The sequence below is a fragment of the Pleurodeles waltl genome, chromosome 5, assembly GCF_031143425.1.
Source record: "Pleurodeles waltl isolate 20211129_DDA chromosome 5, aPleWal1.hap1.20221129, whole genome shotgun sequence".
Taxonomy (NCBI): domain Eukaryota; kingdom Metazoa; phylum Chordata; class Amphibia; order Caudata; family Salamandridae; genus Pleurodeles; species Pleurodeles waltl.
The window spans coordinates 1,750,122,717-1,750,144,125 of record NC_090444.1 but is presented as its reverse complement, the minus strand read 5'-3'; the positions used below and the strand labels follow the sequence as shown (position 1 = coordinate 1,750,144,125).

At 43.1% G+C, this 21,409-nt stretch overlaps 1 protein-coding gene across 1 annotated transcript in view; it reads left to right on the top strand.

Moving 5' to 3' along the window:
* The first annotated feature begins 345 nt into the window (after positions 1–345).
* PKHD1 (PKHD1 ciliary IPT domain containing fibrocystin/polyductin) overlaps positions 346–21,409 on the top strand; it is a 1,684,711-nt gene continuing 1,663,647 nt past the window's right edge. Inside the window, exons 1-2 of the mRNA XM_069236642.1 lie at positions 346–457; positions 12,940–13,083. Of these exons, the coding sequence (XP_069092743.1) occupies positions 13,026–13,083 (58 nt within the window). The 5' untranslated portion in view covers positions 346–457; positions 12,940–13,025. The remainder of the gene's footprint in view (positions 458–12,939; positions 13,084–21,409) is intronic.

Below are 21,409 nucleotides of genomic sequence, written 5' to 3'. Positions count from 1 at the left end.
GACAGCTACAAAAAGCGGTGTTTACTGTAACAACCATTGCTAAGAGTTGCTAATAATCCAATGCGATGCACAGGTCGCGCTGCCTGCTGTGCTCCAAGGGCCAGTAACTAGTCCGCCTCACGCGCTCGCCCCCCCCCCATCGGACTCCCGGTGACAAATGTTATGAAGCTGATGGCCTTCTGGCCTTTCATTAAAAACCTCGGTTAATAAGGCGAGCGGCGGGTTAATTATTAAACCTGCTGTGTGCCCTGCTACTGTGTGGCATTCCTTCTCTCAGGTATTCAGCTCGGAAACAAACTGGTTTTGCGTCGTAAAAAAAACAGAATTACCAATAGAGCAACTGTAGAGATGGTCACGGCAGAGCTGAATGGAAACAGGTGCCTTTGTTCTTTTGTAAACTGCGCGCGTTGAATATACGTTTCCTGTCGTGGAAACTTCTAGAAGACAGGATGCCAACGTGAGTACTTAACTTTTAATATCAATTGGGTCTTAGACCTGGGACGGTTTTGTAGCTTTAGGAAGTTAGATTCCACAAAGCTAGCTCGAGTCACTATGCTAAAAATTGAATTAAAAATACCCAATAGGGTAGATGTAATGAACATTGAATGCGTAAGAATATTTTAGATTGAAGTCGCATATCTACATAGGATTCTACTTTTTTCCCTAGTGTAATGTATACTTTGCTTAATTTGTAAATAAAAACGTGCCGGTGCCCAAATCTCTCCTCTGAAACGCGCGGCTGTTGCAATTCAATGTGCGAGCCCGGAATACTGAGTCAGCGTAATATTGAAGCCATCTCGGGCCTCTTCAATCCATTTACAGCCACTCCTTGCACCTTCAGCTCACCCCTGCAGCTTTCTGCTTTCTCCCTTTGTGACGCTTTTTCGTTTTTCTCTTTCTCCGTCTTTCCCATGTGTGTCTTTTGCTTGCATTAAATGCTGGAGGCAGAAAAATAAGTGCCGGCCCTAAAAAATAAGTGCCGGTGTCCCGCACCGGAAACAACAAGCACAAATTAAGCACTGATATCTGATGGTAAAACTCCGAGTAATTCAGACATATGCGGTAGTGCTGAAATGGGCACAAGTGGTTTAATCTGTAGCGTTGGCGCCTTCGAGGAGCTGAATGCACATTCTAGAGCTCTTAAGTTTCCCAGTTCCAGTCGCAAGTGCGTTATCCAGTGAAGGGGTTTTCTCGAATTAGGGACCTCTAGTCCTGTTCTAGTGGATTAAACAGGACTGCAAAACCCAACACACAATAGCAAACTTTGAGGCTCCCACGCTTTGCCCTGAGCAACTTCAGAGCTCTGACATTTTGCTCCCTTGGGTTTTGCCCGTACACGTTCCACAGTTTTAGTTAGCAGTTTTTGTTTGTACAAACAAATACATATATATTGCTGTTATAACCTATGCATATTGACTCAAAACCAGTTTTGTGCTACTCCCCGATATTTTTTATATACGCATGCAAGTGGTTCGTAAAATGTCCCCTGTACCTGGTGCGAATGATAATCGTGCGTCATGATTCGCACAACTTAAGTTAAAATCTTTGGTTTGACATTAGCCTTCTACAAAACATTGCAGAGGTATATAGAAATTCTGGGTATCTATGGGAAATCGAACGTGACGTATATTAATTCATTTACAACACATTGGCCAAAACCATTCTTCTTTGGTTAACCTATTTGAAGGCAAGCGATTCGAAGAGCAGAAACATAAATTCAGAAATACCGCTTTTCAACAGCTGCAGTGTATTTTTATTCATTTTTTTAGGTTTTGTCTCGTGTCCCAACCTGCCGACCATCCAGAGTCGACCAATTGAGTTGACACCTGTTACCAGCGCCTGCAGACCCGACAAAGGCGGAAGTGTAGTTTAAGATTACTGTTATTATTACTAATACTATTACTACGACTTGTGATTACCGTAAACGTAAAACATTGTTTCGAGAGACATGTGAATGAAACAATGAACCCTCTGAGAGGAGTGTGGCAATAGCTACATTTGAAGCAAATAATTTATTTTCAGAAAAGTCTGTCTGCTTGCATGCACCGTTACATCTAATCGACCTTTCCTGCAAAATATTTATTTCAAACGTCTTGTTTCTTTGCTGTTTCTTCCTTCTTTCATAGTTCTTATTGTCCTGAATTTACAAAAGCCCATTTTAGTTTGAAAATGCTGGGCCAACCACTACGGGTTGTGTTAATTTTTCTAATTTCTTTTTATCCTTTTTTATCCTTTTTGTGATATTTTGTAAAATAAGGGACACACATTTGGCATTTCATAAATGTAGGTAATTGGGTTACTGTTTGAGGGGGTGTGAAACCCTGCTCAGGCAGCTACCACAATTCTAGTCAGAGTGAAACACAAGCAACCACCAAAATAACCTGAGCTTAACCCTCTGGTAGCTTGGCACAAAAGCAGTCAGGCTTAATTTAGGGGCAATAAGTAAAGTATTTCTGCATCAAACAAACAGTAATAAAGTGAAAAATACACAAAAAAATCCCACACCAATTTAGAGAAATAGAGAAAAATTTAAATAATTATTTGACACCAAAACAACAAAAATCCAATAAGTAGAATCAGAAGTATGCAATTTTAAAGTTTTAAGGTAAAAATAGTGCCCAAAATCACAAAGTGCCAACTGTCGTTATCTAATACTAATACAAAGTCAGAAGTTCAGGTTGACTGGGATGTAGAGTGGGCCTGAAACAGGGATCAAGTGAGGCCCGCTGAACAAAGTACCTTAAATCCTGGTTGCAGTGTGTTTCAAGGTCTTGTATCAAGGATGTATCACGCATCTGCGGTTCAGAAGAGCTGCAGGACTGTAATGCGAGGTCTTGTGTCAAGGATGCATCACAGCGTGGCAGTTCTGAGGAGATGTGGGGCTGCGATGCAAGGTCCTGCGGTGAGGGTGCTTCATGCAGCAGCGGTATCGAGGGGCTGTGGGGCTGTGATGCGAGGTCCTGCATCGAGGACGCTCAGTGCAGCGGTGATTCAGAAGAGCTGCAAGGCGAGGTCCTGGGTTGAAATACGCTGCACAGTGGCAGTTCCTATGAGCAGTGGGGCGATGGTGGTAGAGCACCTTCAGGCCCACTTCAAAGAGTATGGGACTCAGGTGGTACCACTTGGAGGGCAGGACTTGCAGCAGACAGAGTCCAGGTGCATGGTTCAAGGTGGTTGGAGCCTTTTTGTGTTCCAGGGTCTCTGATCAGGATGACATCCAACTAGCCCTTGAAGTCACTGGGGTGATCCTGGATTCCAGACACAGGTCGAGTATTTCTCACTCAGGCAGCTGGGCAGTAGAGTAGCACCCCTTCTTGCAGCAGAGCAGCACAGTAGACATTCTTCTGAGGCTTCCACAGGTCCAGAATTTTACTGAAGAGATGGATCGGAGGGCCAACTACTTATGGTTGGTGCCAGCTTTGTAATAGGAAAAGCATCTATAATTCTCCCGCTACAAAATGTCTAGAGTGCCCTGCCTCTCTGTCATGGCCCCAGCTTGTCTGGGGGCACAACAGACTGATATGAAACTATTAGAAATGGGGTCTTTGGTTGGCAGTCAGGTTACCCCCTTTCCAAGCAAGGACCCTCACTCTAGTCAGGGTTAGTCACACACAATCCAAATTATCCTGTGCCCACCCTCTGGTAGCTTGGCACTGAGCAGTCAGGCTTAACTTAGAAGGCAATGTGTAAAGTATTTGTGCAATAAATCATACAATAACACCATATAGCACCACAAAAATACACCACATGGTTTATAGAAAAATATATAATATTTATCTGGGTAAATGCAGGTCAAAAGATCAAAGATGCAATAAGTAAATGTAGAGATATCACTGAAAAGTGATATAAAGTGCCTTAAGTCTTTTTAAAGAAAACAAAGTCTCTTTCAAGCACAAAGTACCTGGTTCACGTAAAAAATCTCCGCAAAGGACCGCAGAGGAGGAGAAGCGTGGAAACAAAGGGGTGTGCGTTGATTTCTCGGGCAGCATACAATGATGCGTCATTTAGTTTTCACGGATGCGTGTCGATTTCCGGCGCTCGGTCGTGGATCCTCTTCAGGTTGCAGGGTTTTCAGACGCCCCAGGGACAATGTGTGGATTTCCTGCGCTGGCAGGATGAAGTCACAGGAGCTGCGTCGATCCGGTGGGCGTTGGGTCGAATTTTCTACCACAAGGCAGGTGCTGCGTTGATTACTCTCTGGAAGTCGGGCTGCGTTGTTCCGGGTCGGCTGTTAGTCGATCCAGTGGGCCTTGCGTCGAATTTCCGTTCGCTACGCTGGCGCTGCGTCGATCTTCTTGTTGCGAAGTCGGGCTGCGTCATTCCGGTTCGGCATGCAGCGACATTTTCACCGCGGTGCAGACTGTGCGTCGTTTCTGGCAGGCTGTGCATCGAATTTTGCCGCACAAGGAGTCCTTCTTGTAGAGCTGAAGTCTTTTTGGTCCTGAGATTTCAGGGAACAGGAGGCAAGCTCTATCCAAGCCCTTGGAGAGCACTTCTTCACCACAGCCATAGAGCAGCAAGGCAGCAGGGCAACAGCAAGGCAGCAGTCCTTCACAGAAAGCAGCCATGTGAGTCCTTTGGGCAGCAAGGCAGTTCTTCTTGGCAGGATGCAGGTTCTGGTTACAAGTTTCTTCTCCAGGAAGTGTTTGAGTTGGAAGGGGCAGAAGCCCTGTTTATATACCCAAATGTGCCTTTGAAGTGGGGGAGACTTCAAAGAGTGGCTTAGAAGTGCACCAGGTCCCCTTTCAGTTCAATCCTGTCTGCTGCAAGGGTTCCAGTAGGGGGTGTGGCACTCCTAAAAATGCAGATGTATGCAAGTGAGGCTAAGTACCCTGTGTTTGGGTTGTGTCTGAGTGAATGCACAAGGAGCTGTCAACTAAACCCAGCCAGACATGGATTGTAAGGCACAGAAAGATTTAAATGCAGAGAACTCCTCTCTTTCTAAAAGTGGCATTTCTAAAATAGTAATATTAAATCCCACTTCACCAGTCAGCAGGATTTTGTATCTCCATTCTGGCCATACTAAATATGATCTTCCTACTCCTTTCAGATCAGCAGCTACCACTCAAGCAATGTATGAGGGCAGCCCCAATGTTAGCCTATGAAGGGAGCAGGCCTCACAGCAGTGTAAAAATGAATTTAGGAGTTTTACACTACCAGGACATGTAAACTACATAGGTACATGTCCTGCCTTTTGCATACACAGAACCCTGCCCTATGGGTTACTTAGGGCATATATTAGGGGTGTCTTATATGTAGAAAAAGGGGAGTTTTAGGCTTGGCAAGTACTTTTAAATGCCAAGTCAAATTGGCAGTGAAACTGCACACACAGGTCTTGCAATGGCAGGCCTGAGACAAGGTTCAGGGGCTACTTAAGTGGGTGGCACAATCAGTGCTGCAGGCCCACTAGTAGCATTTAATCTACAGGCCCTGGGCACACATAGTGCACTCTACTAGGGACTTATAAGTAAATTAAATAGTCCAATTGGGTATGATCCAATGTTGCCATGTTTAAAGGGAGAAAGCTTATGCACTTTAGCACTGGTTAGCAGTGGTAAAGTGCGTATAGTCTAAAAACCAGCAAAAACATTATCTAAAAAGGTGGGGGAGGCAGGGAAAAAGTTAGGGGTGACCACCCTAAGGCTGTCAGGTCTAACATTTCCCTTTGTGAGTATGCTGAGGCAGAGTCTTTGTGATGTGAACGTGTGGTAGGTGACAGCTTCAGCCCCTTTCAAGTCAGAGATAGCCAATCCTGCCAACACCTTTTCCACCTTTGTATCACTGTTTGGGAGCAATGCACAAATCCAACTGCCAGCTACACCTAGTCATGTGACCCGGGATACAGGCTGTAGGCACCAAATGGTTGGGACAAGACAATGAAAACTTTCTAAGGTTGTCATGTTCTAAATTGTGACTTAAAATATAATTTTACCATTAAAGAGGATTTAAAATTACAATTCTTTAAAGACTAAACTGTCTGCTTAAAATTGAAACTTATCACATATTAAAAGTATATAAGGCAACCCAAAGTCACCCTATGGGAGAGGCAGGCCTTGCATTAGTGAACAAGCATTTGCAATGCAATAGGTTCCGCATTTTCTTGAGTTAGAGCTATTGCCATTGTAAATTCAAAATTGGACTTTTCTTACCTCATAAATTGGCCGACCCTGTCTCATAATTTCGTCTTTTCCTGCCATGTTTTTGTGGTCACTGGCGGCTACTGACATCAGAAATCACAAGCCCTTGCGGAGAAACAAGATGACTGCATAGGCTTGAAAAGTATTTTATTTTAATTTTAACAGAATGAAAAATCTTTCGAGCATACTTGCCTCACATTTCAAGGAGCAGAGCAGTCTGAGAAGATTTATGGCCCCAATAAAGGATATAAGCAATGCCCGGTGTGCGATGACGTGAGTGCTGGCAGGGAGGGGCCCTGGAAAGGGAGATTCGAGATGCGATGCGAGGCTAAGCACGTTTCACATCATTGCTTCTAGGTTTAGCTACATTCTACCAGAAAGGGCATATTGTGGCTTTCGTGAGCAGTGAGTTCACTACCGGTGTTTCTTTTGTAAAATAAGCTTATTTTAGGAGCAAGAAGTAAACGAGGACAGTACTGGAATAAAGCCAAAACACATGTCAGCGACATGAGAGGAGATGGGAAGAACTGAACGCTGCAATAAGAAGCAGGCAGCTTCCAGCCGAAAACACCCACAGTGAAAGGGGAGCACCAAAGAAATAACAAAAATAGTCCATCACAGCAACAGATAAAGAAAAAGAATCCAAAGTGGAATAACACAGTAGTTGGTCACTGCTCTGAGACAGAAGAAGGAGAGAGAAAAAGGCAGAACTGACCAATAGTGAGCAAGAATTTTTAAAGGACACTGCAATCAACAAATTAAATTGCTTTAAGCCATAGGAAGTATGCTAGGAGTATACATGAGGTTGAACGCTTACGCTCAATCTAAAAATGAATTTAAGAGTATTTCACTACCCGGACATTTACAACCTTAAAATATATGTCCTACTTTTTAAATACACTGCACTCTACTCTATGGTCCTAGTCTAGGGATGACATTTGTATTAAAAAGGAATGCTTTGGTAGAAGGGTTATTTGGGTGGGTTCAAAGGCAGTTTAAAGCTGCACAAACAGGGTGCAGTGGCAGATCTAAGGCAGGTTTAAAAGACTACCTAAGTGGGTGACACAATGAGTGCTGCAGACCCCCGAGTAGCATTGAATTTACAGGCTGGTGGTATATGTATTATCATTTTAATAGGGACTTATCAGTCAATTAAATGTGCAAATTGGGTGTAAGACTATTTCACCTTATTTAAAGGAGATAGCACAAACACTTTATCACTGGTTAGCAGTGGTATAGTGTGCGGAGTCCTTATGCCAACAAAAATAAACTCAGCAAAAACAGGAGAAGTAAGACAAAAAGTTTGGGGGAAGACCACCTTAAGGCTGACAGGTCTAACACACTTCAAATCAGAAAAGGCAGCATTACATGACCAACAACAAGACAGAATCGTAGAGTCCATTTTATTTAAACTGACCAGTATAACTATGAGTCTCTTGTATAAAAAGAATAACGTTTGTGTTGAGTTCGCTGTCCAGGAGAATTTACGTATTTTAAGCCACATTTTATTCCATACATTTATTGGCCATGAAGTATTCAAGTCTTGTTTCCATTATAATTCAATTTCTGATTTTTCCCTATTATCGGAGGATGACTAAATGCTCTATAAATAGAAGATGCTGTAGGAGACAATAACAGCATATCAGACAAAAGAGAATTTTGAGAGCGAATTGAGTTATTGAGTTATCATGTAGAATACGTTTGTGAAACAGCATCAATTAAAGAAATAACATGTTTGGCATAAGAGGAAGGAAGGTTAAAAAGTAGTTGTGCTTGCTAAAAGTAAGGAAAAACATAATTCTGTTTGAGTTGATTAACCCAGAGCAAACACCTTTGGACCCGATTCACAGAGGTAAACTTAGACCAATAGTATGAGTTTAGACTAAAAGTCAAATTTTAGACCTGAAGTCTAACTTTACTCGTAGTTGGCCTGCGGGCAGGCCCGAGCAGGCCAACCCCTATAACCTCCCAAACCAGCGTTGCGCACAGCCTTCGCCCATGCATGGCGGGAGTTGGACGCAGGGCCTAGCCTGTTGCCAAGCCCTGCAGCCAACCTCAATAACCGCCCAACCCTGCACCATGCACAGCCGAACAGTCTGTATCTCTTTGTGTGAGAATAGGTGTGAGAGAGTGTCTCTGGTTTTGAGAGTGTCTGGGTGTGAAAGTGGGTGCATGATGGTCTGAGTGGTTTGTGAGTGGTTGCATGAGGGTCTCAGTGGGTCTGTGAGTGGGTGCGTCAGTGTCTGAGTGGGTCTTTCAGTGGGTGCTTCAGTGTCTGAGTGGGTCTGTGAGTAGGTGTATGAGGCTCTGAGTGGGTCTGTGAGAGGGTGCGTGAGTGTCTGAGTGGGTCTGTGAGTGGGTGCGTGAGGGTTTGAGTGGGTCTGTGAGTGAGTGAGTGTGTCAGTGTCTCAGTGGTTCTGTGAGTGGGTGCATGAGGATCGGAGTGGGTCTGTGAGTGGGTGCATCAGTGTCTGAGTGGGTTTGTGACTGGGTGCGTGAGGATCTGAGTGGGTTTGTGAGTGGGTGCATCAGTGTCTGAGTGGGTCTGTGAGTGGGTGCATGAGGGTCTGAGTGGGTCTGTGAGTGGGTGCATCAGTGTCTGAGTGGGTCTGTGAGTGGGCGCTTGAGGGTCTGAGTGGGTCTGTGAGTGGATGCATCAGTGTCTGAGTGGGTTTGAGAGTGGGTTCATGAGCGTCTGAGTGGGTCTGAAAGTGGGTGTGGTAGTCTATGAATGGGTCTGAGTGGGTGCGTGAGTGTCTGAGTGGGTGTGTGAGTGGGCGCATGAATCTCTGAGTGCATATATGAGTGAATGAATTAGTGTATGAATGAGTCTGCGATTAACATTTTTTTGTGCTTAGTTTTAATTATTCTCGATCAACAGTGATTAATCTCAATCATAAATATCGTGCATGGTGAAGAAAAATCATTTTAAACCCATAATTTGACCCTCAAACACCACTATATCTCACTACTGCGATCAGGGTACCTCCCCTGACCCGTTATGATACTTTTCATTTTATTTTTCAGCCCAAGGACCATGTCCTGAAATCTAAAAATGGTGGCCGCAACTTTCTGTTCAGGTTGTGGCCAATTACAGAGCTTCTATTCGCAATCGCATTCACGAAAATGTGCAAATTATTTGCAAGCTCAGATATACAAATTAGAATTTACTTTAATTTTTCATAAACTGCTGAATGGATTTACACCAAATATGCATAAGCGTAATCTGTGTACCGAAGGCTAGCTTTCTGCCAAATTTGGTGTTATTCCATCCAGTGGTTCGGCTTGAGTTGTGTCCGGAGGCCCCCACATGATGGATCACCCCAAAACTTTATGTGCACAGCAAGAATCATCAGGGAACTTTTTTTGGAAAAGTTTGTGAAGATTCGTCAAACGGTACTAAAGATATAGACAAGGCAAAAAATGCTTTTTCCATGGAAACATGGTCCATTAAGAAAAGTAGACTAACCTATATAGACTTGGCTAAACAATATACTGATAGTTTGTGTTTTAAGCATGATATTTTGGCAGGCGGATATTTTTTCTTCAATATTCTGACACACAACTGCCGTGTCCTCCCTAGCCAGGTAGCGTGCACAAGGACACACCACACATGGAGCTCATCTTAAGCATCTTAACTCATCAGCATACAACATGTAACTAACTCGCGATATCCCAATAACCGCTAAGGCCACACCCGCCACACGTCAGATCGATTACGTAATTTCTTTCATAAGCCGGCCCCTAGCACTGGGGACCAAACACGTAAAGTTCTAAAACACTACAGCAACCACAACCTTGTTCTACTAAGAATTTTCTTTCATATGTTCATATTTTCCTCATCACTCGGTAGACCTTTATTTTAAAGCCCTTAAAAGCAAGTCCTGAGCTTCTGTAATATTTTGGTATCATCTGGGTAATGAAATTCTTCTTCTCATAAGTCTTGTGTTTGTTGTTTCCTACATCTTTCTACATCTTCTGCAAGAGGCCTTGGCTCACTTTTTTTTTAGCCTTTTGCAGTTTGGTGTTCTGGATGCTTTTGAGACAATTACATCTTTTCCACTATTATGCTCCTTTACACTTTCCCAGCAGTTTTTTTTGTGTCCTTTGGGTGAGCGAGTCATCCATGCTTGGTCAGCAGCTCTCATCCTTGAAAACTGACTTATTCGGAGAAAGGTACATCTCTTTGGTATCATTGATTTTGTGCTGTCAGCATCTACTTTATAAATATTTAAGTTTCTGTGGTGAATGCACGTTGCAGTGCAAGTGACGTTGGTCACCATGAGGAGTAACTGAGCCACATAATCACAACCTTCACAGTCACACCCAAGTTCTCTTCAGACTTTCTCATAGGAAGGTCACTGCCATCTCTGTTTTCTATTTCACAGCACAGGTGGAAGAAGGTTAGTAGGTGTAATAACTACATTTTTCTACCCGCCAAACCATCTTCAGGCCTGTCCGAACCATAGCTTAAAACAGCACTAAAAGAGATGTTGAGCTAATGCAATATGCCCTTCAATATCATTCTCTCTATGACCCAAATTTTGTGTAACAGTGAGTAATCAGAAAGTGAGTGCCTTCAAGAAACAGCAAGCATCTACTTCCTCTTTGAGATAAACAGATCCTATATTTATAGCTCAATATGGTGGAGGCTTATCTAGAAAGGACTTCTTTAGCTCTGACTAGGCAGTGCAAAACCACCAAAGCATCCCAGCAACCACACCAGGGATTGGTGGATAGCTCGCAAAGAAATCCAAAACTTTCGCAGTAATACCAGCCTCACCATTACACACATACTTATTGGTGGAGACTTCCAATTTCAGAGCTATTGGATTCTAAGAGTATCATTTGTGTTTATTAATGCGGTGATAGCACTACACTAATAGACCAGTGCAATGAAGTCAGTCTGCTAGGTCACAGTAACTTGTTAGGCAAAGTTCATTAGGTGGCACAACCTTCTCCGTACAGGCTGCCAAATTATGAGATTCCCTCACAGCAAAACAAGGAACAACTAACTCCACCGGGCATTCAGAGGAATTGTTAAGAACTGGTTATTTACAACCTGACCGAAATGGATAACCTGCTGCACCATCATCATCATCATAGAGACTAGATATGCAACAAGGCATTTGGCTGCTTTGTTCACTTGTCAAAAGCACAGTCTAAATTGACAAAGACCTATGAGAGAATGCAATCACTTCTACAGCATACAGACCCTTACTCGATTTTAGTGCCATCAAAAGTACTTATCACTATCTCACATGCTAATTTTGTTTCTCCCTACAGTTTTACATCCTCAGATTGAAGCTATCCCAGAGCCTCCCTGTTCTATATTCCTAAAACCCAACATTAAAAACCGACTTGAGACTTTCAATTGCTCACTCTTCTTTCCCTCTTTCAAATCACCTTTTCCTAACCTTCCACCCTCTACGTGCCTCCTGGTTGAGGATAGCCTGTTCTAAATTGCATGCCTGTCTCCTTTATTCTCTTTTATTGTATTTCTGTAAAATGCACACACCTCATTTCATAGATCACATCCTCCCACCTTCGAACCATACTCCTGTAACCTAACAATAATCTCCTTTAGCCTATCAGTCCATCCCATCTATTATTTTGAAGAACATGCACAACCCTGACTAATTAATGATCACACCTCATTTCTAGCAATCTAATCTACCACAAAGAACCTAGAGTAACTACATGGCATGTTTTGCTGGAGAGTACAAGATTAATCTTAATAACCAACAATAACTATTGGATTGCCAACTACCCATGGGTTCCAGAGTAGCGTGCTACTCGCCATACAGCACTTTAGGTCTTTGCCAAGAGTAATAAGCACTATATAAATTCAACTGCTATTCATTACATTCATATTAATACATGTTTTGGCGTTCTGTGATGCAAAAAGGCCAATGGACTAGTTTATCATTAAGAACAGGATATACTCTGATTGTTCTCCAGAAGCGGTAAACAAGAGAAAATGGTCTCAACAAACCTGCAAGTTCCATCGAAGAGTTCCTTCTAATTTTCTGTCTGTGTCTTGCTCCGTGCCCCCGTTGGTTTGTAAGGAGCCTAAAGCTCTTTCATTCAAAGACAAATCTGTAGCAAATTACATATGAAACCACCCCAAGGAAAAGCTAGATGCATTGCTATCCAGGTGTCAAGATGTAGATGGGTTCTTGGCAGAAAGAGTTTAATGAATGGTAGTGTTGGAGACTGGATGTAAAACTAGCCAGGACCACACCACAATGTAAATGGCATGGTCAGCTATACGACTCCTCTTGGTCTTATGTACATGGATAGTGACTTCCAATCTAGACCAAGGGCAAAGGAGTGATGGAGTTCAGTGAATGCTACGGAATTGGTCCCCATATTCTAATTTAATGCTGCTTTTCCAAGTTTTAATAGGCTTATTAAGTTACTGTCCGTTACCGAATGCACCATATTGTAGTGCTGTTTTTTTTCTTTGACAAATAAACATAATCTGGTGCTTTAGTCCAAATGGATTATTCGAAGCAAACTGAGATTTACAATCCTACAAAGTATTATTTGTTAAGCAAAATCTGAGGGCTGAATGAATAATGTTACTGGTAATATGGAGTTGACTCTCATTCCTCATCTTTACCCACGATAGTTAGTGGGAGGGGCTAATGCAAATATTGTAAATGCATGACCAGAGTGTGCTGAATGGAAAAGGAAAATGCCTAGTCACAAAAATGGAGTGTAATTAGACATTGACTGTACATGATACAGGATATTGACTGTAAAATATGATTAGATTAATTCAAACATTTGATTTTAGACTTAAAAGAACATACCCTATCAAGGGAGAGAGGAGAACAACCTAAAAAGACTCCTGAATCCCTCTTGCAAGGAATTATCAGGCCAATGATGGAAACTACATTACTGCTCTCACTTCTAACAGTGACAATGCTACATCTCACAGGTACGGATTTAGATATTTGTCATAAGGAGGAGTATATGCTTTAATGGGCAATCATGTATATATTTATTTCCTTACTTAATCAAATATATGATTTCGGACTCAATTGTATTTCTTGCTCTCTGCTTAATTAAGTAATTGCATCGTTTTTGCAGCATAAGAATTGGTAAAACCACCTAAAACAACAAAAAACTCAAATATTACAAATAAAACATACACCCGCAATACGGCGCAGAAAAATACTTCAAAAACGTAGTGTGAACGGGGAGAAATAAATAAGACAGGTTGCATTTGTCTTTTCAGATGGTACTAATTCTTTAAAATCATTGCACAAAATACCTCGATGTGTTTCGATGGAGTCTATAGGTCATTACAATGTTCCTCATGACAAAACAGTGAATACTTTCTCCCGCCAATGATCAAAGCAATACAAATGAATACCTGTTTGGAATATATAAAAATAAGTAATACAACCCCAATAAAGGTTACAAAGCATTTAGTCAAATCTCAGCACATTCCGCACTGTATTGGTACTATAAAAACAAGCAATTAAGTCTCACCATTCACCTTCATACTTAAACTCGCCACAGCGCTGTTGGACATGGCCCTTCTTAGATTTTCCTGAAATTTTTGCTTTTTCCTCACAGTTTTTTGCTGACTCTCTTTGCTTGACCTTAGGACTTTGGGCACTTTCTCACTTTACTGCAGAGGGAAATTGCATGCACCCTTCCTACCCATGCCAGAAAGGTGCGCTTACGTGATTGGTTGAGGTGCCATACCCAGGAGTGCCCTGTAAAAAACATACCCCATATACCCAGGGCAGGTACGGCCCTGGCCACTAGTGGAACGCCACACTCAGTGTGCCACCCACCAGAGTAGCCTGACCAACATGTGTTAGGCCTGGTAGTGCAGGCCTGTGGTGGCGCTGGTGCGCCTCCACTCAGGGTGTCAATGCCCCCACCTGCGCCAACCCTGAATAGGCCTTCCGCTACCCCTAGAACACTCCCAGAGGGCAGAGCAAGTGGTAGGCAGAAGGCAAGGCAGGTACACAAGGGTGTCCCATGCCCTGGTAGGGGAAAACCTCAATGTGGGTTTCCCTACTTAGGAGGTCGGCTCTTCCCTAACATTTTGATGATCCTCTCTGAGTGACCTTAGGGCCCTGAAGGCTTTCACACTGTGAAAACAGTGTGAAAGTGTACGCGCCCTTCCTACATATGTTTGGAAGTGGCACCTGCCAGGATGTGCACACTTGCACATTGGTATTCTCGTGTATATACTGAGCCTGGCACAGCTTACCAGTATGTGCACAGTTGCACATTAATGTTCTCATATATATACTCAGCCTGGACCCAGCTTGCCAGGATGTGCACCCTTGTACATTGGTGTTTTCATGTATATACTGAGCCTGGCATAGCTTACCAGTATGTCCACATTTGCACAATGGTGTTTTCGTATACATACTGAGCCTGGCTCAGCTTGCCAGCCTGTGCACATTTGCACATTGGTGTTTTCATATATAAAGTGAGCCTGGCACAGCTTGCTAGTATGTGCACACTTGCACAGTGATGTTTTCATAATATATACTGAGCCTTCATAGCAGGCCTGTATGGGCGCACTTGCAACTTTGTGGTGTAGAGACAAAACATTTTGGGCCAGATGTATGAAAGCATTTTGCATTCGCAAACAGTGCGAATGCCCGTTTGCGAATGCAAAATGCCATTTCAGAATGTATGAAACACATTCTGAACGCAATTTTAAGGAATCGCTAAAATAGCAATTCCTTAAAATTACGACCCTGTTTAGAGAGTCGCAAATTACGACTCTCTAAATTAGAAATTGCAAATAAGGATTCCTTATTTGCGATTCCTTAGCACATGTATGAAGCAATTCCTAAATGCGATTTTGGCATTTAGGAATCGCTAATTACCACCAAGTTGAACTTGGTGGTAACCATGTGCAAAATTTAAAAATGCATTTAAAATGCATTTTTAAATTGTACATGTAAAGCACACATGCCCTTTTGGCATGTGTGCACCTTACATGTCCCCCAATTTTTTTTGGGGTGCAGCAGAGGGGGCCTTAGGCCCCCAGAACCCTGGCTTTTTGCATTTCCAAAATTGCGATTTCTGGTTAAGAAATCGCAATTTTGGAAATGCAAAAAATTCGCAGATATGGGCCAACAGGCCCATAGGTGCATATGGGGACAGATTCTCTATTTGCGATTCGGTAATAGCATTTGCGATTTTTAAGAAATTGCTATTACCGAATCGTAAAAATCATACATACCTTTTTGCATTTCTGAAATTGCGATTTCTTAAAAATCGCTATTTGAGAATCGCAAATCGGTTGTATGATACATCTGGCCCTAAGTCTCTAGCCTGCCCCTGCAGGCCTGTGCGTGTACCAGGGCACATGTGCCCAGGGAGTGAAGAATACCCATGTGTGTTTTCGCTACCATTGAGAGTTGCTTTGCCCATAGGTTAATATGGGGGACAGTTTACAATGAATCCTAGCTGCAATAGTGTATTGCAGTGGAGCAGCCTCATAGCGTTTACTGTCATTGAATTCACAATGACAAACCCTTTCCAGTTGTAAAGGTGGCTTTGTCAGTTTTGCCTTAGAAAAGCCACTTCTAGAAAGTGGGCTTTTCTATGTTCTAAAACTCCTTTTGTGTGCCTTTTTAATTTAGCTTCACTCCTCTGGAGGCTAGGGGAAAACAGTGGCAACTGGAACAACATACCTCTGCCATTTGAGGGCCTGGCTGGAAAGATTGGAAGAAGACTTGGCCTCTCAGAGCCAGCTCATATCCCCACTAAAGATTTAGATCTAATTCCTCGGCCCCATGGCAGACAGGACTGAAATTTAGGGGAGACATCTGTGGCTCAAAGGGAACCCTTTGAACCACCCCCAACTTCAAAGGCACACTTCAGTATAACTAGAGGTACCACACTTCAGCAACATAGTGATACAATTGCAAGAACACAGGATGGACACCATGAACTCCGTGGTGCACACTGCTAGAGGAATCTATTGTACACAGGAGTATTTACTGGCCTGGGAAGGGACCATGCACACTTCCTGCATCGTGGCTGGCCTGGGCACACTGCTTGCTGCAGTGTGGCACTCTGACGTGTGCTCTCCAAGGGCTTGTTGGCTTTCCCCCTATTCTTTGTGGCGGTCTCAGGGACATCAAAAGCCACGTGCGAGGGACCTACACCTTCTACCTCTGTCATCTGGAGAGCGATGCACTCCAACGCATTTACGTCATCTGCTGGATTCCACCGGGTAGCAGCGGTGTGAGTGTAGAACTAAGGGCCAGATGTAGGAAGGCATTAGCGCCTCGCAAATGGCGAAAAACGCCATTTGCAAGGCGCAAATGCCCTCACGCAATGCAGAAACACATATTGCAAGTCGGTACCGACTCGCAAAATGTGTTTCAGACTCGCAAATAGGAAGGGGTGTTCCCTTCCTATTTGCGAGTCGCACCGCGATATAGAGTTGATTTGTGACCGCGAAAGCGGTCGCAAATCAACTCGCAGTTGCCATCCACTTGAAGTGGATGGTAACTCATTCGCAAACGGGAAGGGGTCCTCATGGGACCCCTTCCCCTTTGTGAATGCTCACAATAATATTTTTTCAGGGCAGGCAGTGGTCCTATGGACCACTGCCTACTCTGAAAAAAAACAAAACTAAAAGGTTTCGGTATTTTTTCAATTTGCAGCTCGTTTTCCTTAAGGAAAACGGGCTGCAAAGAGAAAAAAAAACTGCTTTATTGAAAAGCAGTCACGGACATGGTGGTCTGCTGTCTCCAGCAGGCCACCATCCCCGTGAGTGCCTAGACTCATTATGGGATCGCAAACTGCGACCCACCTCATAAATATTTATGAGGTGGGTCTTTGTGACCCCATAGCGAGTCGCAGAAGGTGTCTGAGACACCTTTCTGCATAACATTTTGCGAGGTGCAAATTGCGAGTCGCTGGGACTCGCAATTTGCACCTCGCAAAATGTTTTCTACCTACTTCTGGCCCCTAAGTGATTGTGCTTGGAGACCAGATTTGCCTGGTGTGGAGCCTTCAAAGTACTGCCCACATTCAAGGAGTGTTATCCTTCATCATGGGGCCACGATATACATAAGCATCTGGTTGGTAGTGAACAGATTCACTGGATGCAGGTGTTCTGCTCTGCTTCAGACTGAGAGGAAACAAAATGAAAGGAATGCAAAGAACGCAGCACTCTTAGTCTGACTAATGAATTTATTAAGGAACTTCCCAAGTTTCATGAATGCCACTAATGTGAAGATGTTTGAAGCTAAGCTAAGCACAAAATGGAGTAAGTGGTCAAGATGGAGCCAGTGGTTAAATACAGATAGCATTACACTCCACACTTTGACCAGTGACTCTCATAACATACTGGTCTGAAATTAACCCTTTTTGGTTTAAACATTGTGAGCAAATTAGGTATGTATTGTACACAGCAGCATAGCATTATTATAATACAAATGACTGCAAGTATGCCGACTAAAATATTGCATAAGTGCCCAAAATCGGGCAGCAAATCGAACAACCAGTCCTACCACCCTTTGTCTACATTCTATTGTACTCCTTTCACCAATTCATGTAAAGTGTCAATATGGGACTGAGTGGATTTAGAGTGGTCTGACAGATTAAAACAACACAAACCTTCACATTCTGAGCAACCATGCTTTAACAGTAAATAATCAATAGCGGTCCGGTTCTGCAATGCAGCTTTTCTAGTACCTTGTGTGTCTAGTAATAACTCAGCTAAAGCAATGGAAGTATGGTTAATGTTCTTCACCATTAAACATGCTAATTCTTTAATAACTCGAGTATTATATACAGCTTATCCTGGAACTCCTCCAATAAAAAGACTTAAGCTCATATATTCTGATTTAGATAATACTTGAATTTCAGAATTACTATCCTCATTTAATGGAACTGTTTCTCTTGGATAGTGAGGATGTACAGAATGAAATGGAAACATCATGAGTCCTAATCGTGTAAAGGTACACGGTCCATCGGTTACATTAGCAGGAATGTATGTGAAGGTGGTATTTCCACAAGAGAATAACCATCACACAGGTGTCGCATAGATTCTCATTATCGTAATGAGACTACAGGATTTGGGCGGCAAAATCACCTGTATTGTGGGGAACTGAGACTACTCCCACACCATGTGACACCTGTTGGCCTAATCCGGATTTTCCTGCTAACTAGCAGCTCCTCGTCTCCTCCCTAGAGCAGGGACGATTCTGGCAACCGGGCTCATGACATACATGACTCCTCAGGGGAATCGTGGTCGGTCAGATCTCATCCTTTTCTCTCAGTTACATAGGTCTCACACATGCAAAGACAACAGAGACAGACTATAGCTCAATAAGGTTTTATTGAAGTAACTGCATCTTGGATAATAAGGCATGTATTGCAAAAACTAGGACGATAAAACACAATAAAAGTAATATTGTAACAAGGAGAGTAAAACACAGAAATAGTCCTACCATACTGTCACTAAGGGTTATATAGATATAGGTATATCTATCTCCTACCTATTCTCTGTTAGAGCACAGCGTGTTCAGCTTTAATTCACCCATCAGATTTTTCCCCTGGGAAGACATCATCCCTCATACCTGATTGAGGTGGCCTGTAGTCCAAGAAGTCACCATTCACATGGGGGCCAGAGATTCGGCAGTCTGAGCCCACAGCTGTAGAGAAGCGATCAGTGGCCAGCATGCAGTCGTGGTCATCTGTCTGGAATCTCCCTCTAACATGTATGGCACAAGGAAATATTTTTATAATAGCACAGCTAGTGTCCTAAGAAAGATCCCCACGTAAGAGTGTGTACGTTTCTGTGAATATTGGACACAAAGTGTACCCTGTTTGCTGGCAATCCTATCTTACTGTAGCCTTGAGCAAAGCACAAAGTGAAAGAAATGTTTTGCTAAGAACCCTGTGCTGTCCTAGGTTAAGAACATCTAGATAGAGGAAAATAAAACAGGCATCGCAAATGTGGCTTGCTAAATAAAATATAACTGGACTAAGGTGCACAGCTGCAGGCCTAGCTAGCTAAAATAACGTGTATAAAACTATGGCTAAAATAGCTATACAACACAGGTATTTTGACATAGCAATCACAATGTGAAGACAAGAAATGTTGTTGTGTACGGGCCTGTACTGTTCATCAGTTTGATAGTAACATAGTGTTTGTTGTTTCCACGGGATCTCTGGAGCAGACCCCATTGTTGCCTCTGGGTGCAGTGGAGCAGATTTTCTGATTTTGTGAGAATCACAGGTCAGGGAATAAAATACGCCTCCTGTGGTAATTTTGTAAGTAATCACTTGGGTCAAGTTATCCCACTTTTCAGTCATTGTTTCTTGGCAAAACCTACAGTATTCATAGGGACTAAAATGGGATAATCTCTGTCTTTGTTGATGACATTGAACATCTCCAGTAAAAATTGTGCAGGCGTGGGTATGGCCACTAGACAGGTGGATATAACATCCACCGTACTTGTCATTGGAGCCATACAAAAATCTGACCGGTTGAGTGCGACTCGTGCCAGGTGTGTCCAAACGTTTTCTGTTAAGTGCAGTAAAGGTGTTGATTGGCGTGGCTGATCAATCATATTGGAGCTGAGGGCTGTTGTTCCCCCCTCGGCCCCACACGCACACGCCCCAAGGGAGACCACGTAGCACAGCTAGCACACAGACACCTCATAGTATGATCTGTAAAAAAACAAGTATGATCCTTCTTGCAAATAACATTTGTCAGCTGGTATATGCTCCCACCTCTTCTTCCCTTGGTTCATGATTAAAAGAATGTTATCTTTGCCCTTGGCTATGATTTCTGCTGGTTCTGTAGGATGAGATGGTCATTCTACCCACACCTTAGCACCAAGGTTTTTGTCAGTTGAACCAAAACCTCCCTCCCCACGCACTGTAAGAAGGGCTGGGGCAGTCCCCTTTTTTGCACTATTTCTCCATATACTGGGATAATCACAATCTGAGGAATGCTATCTCCATATTATATTATCAAGTCAGTGTCTCCACTATTCAAAAGAATAGTTTTGATTTCTCCTTGGTAGTCTGCATCGATCACTCCCCCCAAGACCTAAATACCTTTGAGAGCCAACCCAGTTCGGGGAGCTATCAATCTGAAATACTCTGGGGCAATCTGTATTCCAACATCTGTTTCACAGAGTGCCATGTCTCTTGATTTCAATCTGTAAGCTATTAAGGCATGTAGATCAAAACCTGCAGATACTGGTATGGCTCGGTAAGTAGCTAACTTGGGGTTAACATCCTCATCAGGGGAGCCTCTTCATTTGTCAGTGGCCTGATGTTTAGAATTTGGATGGCTTTGTTTAAACTCTCCAGTTTTCCAAAGTTCCATCTGATAGTTTTCGTAATTGGGCTTTCAGCAAGCCGTTCATTCTCTCAATCAGTCCTGCAGCTTGTGGATAATATGGAATGTGATAAATCCACTCAATATTGTATTGTAAACAATAGTCTTGCACCAATTTTCCTTTGAAATGTGACCCGTTGTAGCTCTGGACTTGCATTGGGACTCCGTAATATAACATTAACAAGTCCAGAGTCTTTATGGTGTTATGCTGGGTGCCACGTTTGCAAGGAAGGGCAATCTGGTAACCAGAATAATTGTCCACTCCTTTGCAAGCGTATTGACACCCGCGACTAATCGGTGGCGGCCCGATGTAATCAATTTGCCATATCTGCCCCAGTGATTTCCCTCTCCCCAACTGACCTTTGAATGTTTGCAGGACAGATGTCTGCCCTGTGTGTTGACAAGTAGAACATTGCATGATCACAGTTTTTATCAAGTCTAGGGGAATGTGCATCCCTCTAATCTCTTCCCAACTGTAAGTGGCTTTCGCTCCCAGATGTTCACATTTTGGTGCACCCACTTAGCCATCCCCACCAAGTCAGAATCCTGTTTTGCTACTTCTGCCTCTGAGATTTTGGCTTTGCCGTCTGCAAGGGAATTGAACCATAATTCTGGTGAATCAGTGGGACAGTGGGCTTCTGCATGATACACAGTAACTGTATTTTGCTCTAGCATTTCCCAAATTTCTTGCCACAACTCGTTGCCCCACACCTCCTTCGAATGTATGTGCCAGATGTGTGTATGCCATGTGGGAAGCCAGGTGGCTAACCCATTGACAGTAGACCAAGAATCAGAGTAAATGTGACAAGTCCCAGGTAATTCTTATTTTGGTGCCTGATACACAGTGTACAATTCTGCATATTTACTACTCTTCCCTTCTCCAGTAGTAGTTAACAACGTCTTGGTGATT